The sequence below is a fragment of the Penaeus monodon genome, chromosome 30 (assembly GCF_015228065.2).
Source record: "Penaeus monodon isolate SGIC_2016 chromosome 30, NSTDA_Pmon_1, whole genome shotgun sequence".
NCBI classification, from domain to species: domain Eukaryota; kingdom Metazoa; phylum Arthropoda; class Malacostraca; order Decapoda; family Penaeidae; genus Penaeus; species Penaeus monodon.
The window spans coordinates 17,406,574-17,407,007 of record NC_051415.1 but is presented as its reverse complement, the minus strand read 5'-3'; the positions used below and the strand labels follow the sequence as shown (position 1 = coordinate 17,407,007).

Below are 434 nucleotides of genomic sequence, written 5' to 3'. Positions count from 1 at the left end.
AGCAATGTAATATTTCATGACTGAATGGTTATTGTGGTACGTTTTCATTTATTTGTATGCACATACATTCATGTGAATATGGTTAAAGTTATTTTCCCCTTTTTCATCCCAACTCATGTATTTAATTTTTCAATTACTAGACTGGTGCAGTATGTGGTTATGGCTATCTGGAGTTCCGTGTGCCAGAGGTTGCAAAAATTGCAGCAAATACAATGAATGGTTATTTGGTTAAAGGAAAGATATTAAAATGTAAGTATGTCAATTATCTATTATAATTCATAATGTAGTGAGTTCAAGTTTTGTCATTCTAATCCATTTCCTTAAATCCAAATAACATAGAATAGGTGAAAAATATACAAAATTTGCTTGATATGTTTGTGCATCGTTATTGTTACTATCTTTTATGTTAACCAATTGGGACTAGAAGAGTATGC

General features: G+C 30.4%; 1 protein-coding gene across 1 annotated transcript in view; it reads left to right on the top strand.

The window, feature by feature from the left end:
• Positions 1-434, top strand: part of LOC119592574 (nucleolar protein dao-5-like) — a gene marked incomplete at its 3' end in the record, with an annotated part of 19,358 nt that overhangs the window by 4,322 nt on the left and 14,602 nt on the right. Inside the window, 1 exon segment of the mRNA XM_037941454.1 lies at positions 141-249. Within this exon segment, the coding sequence (XP_037797382.1) occupies positions 141-249 (109 nt within the window).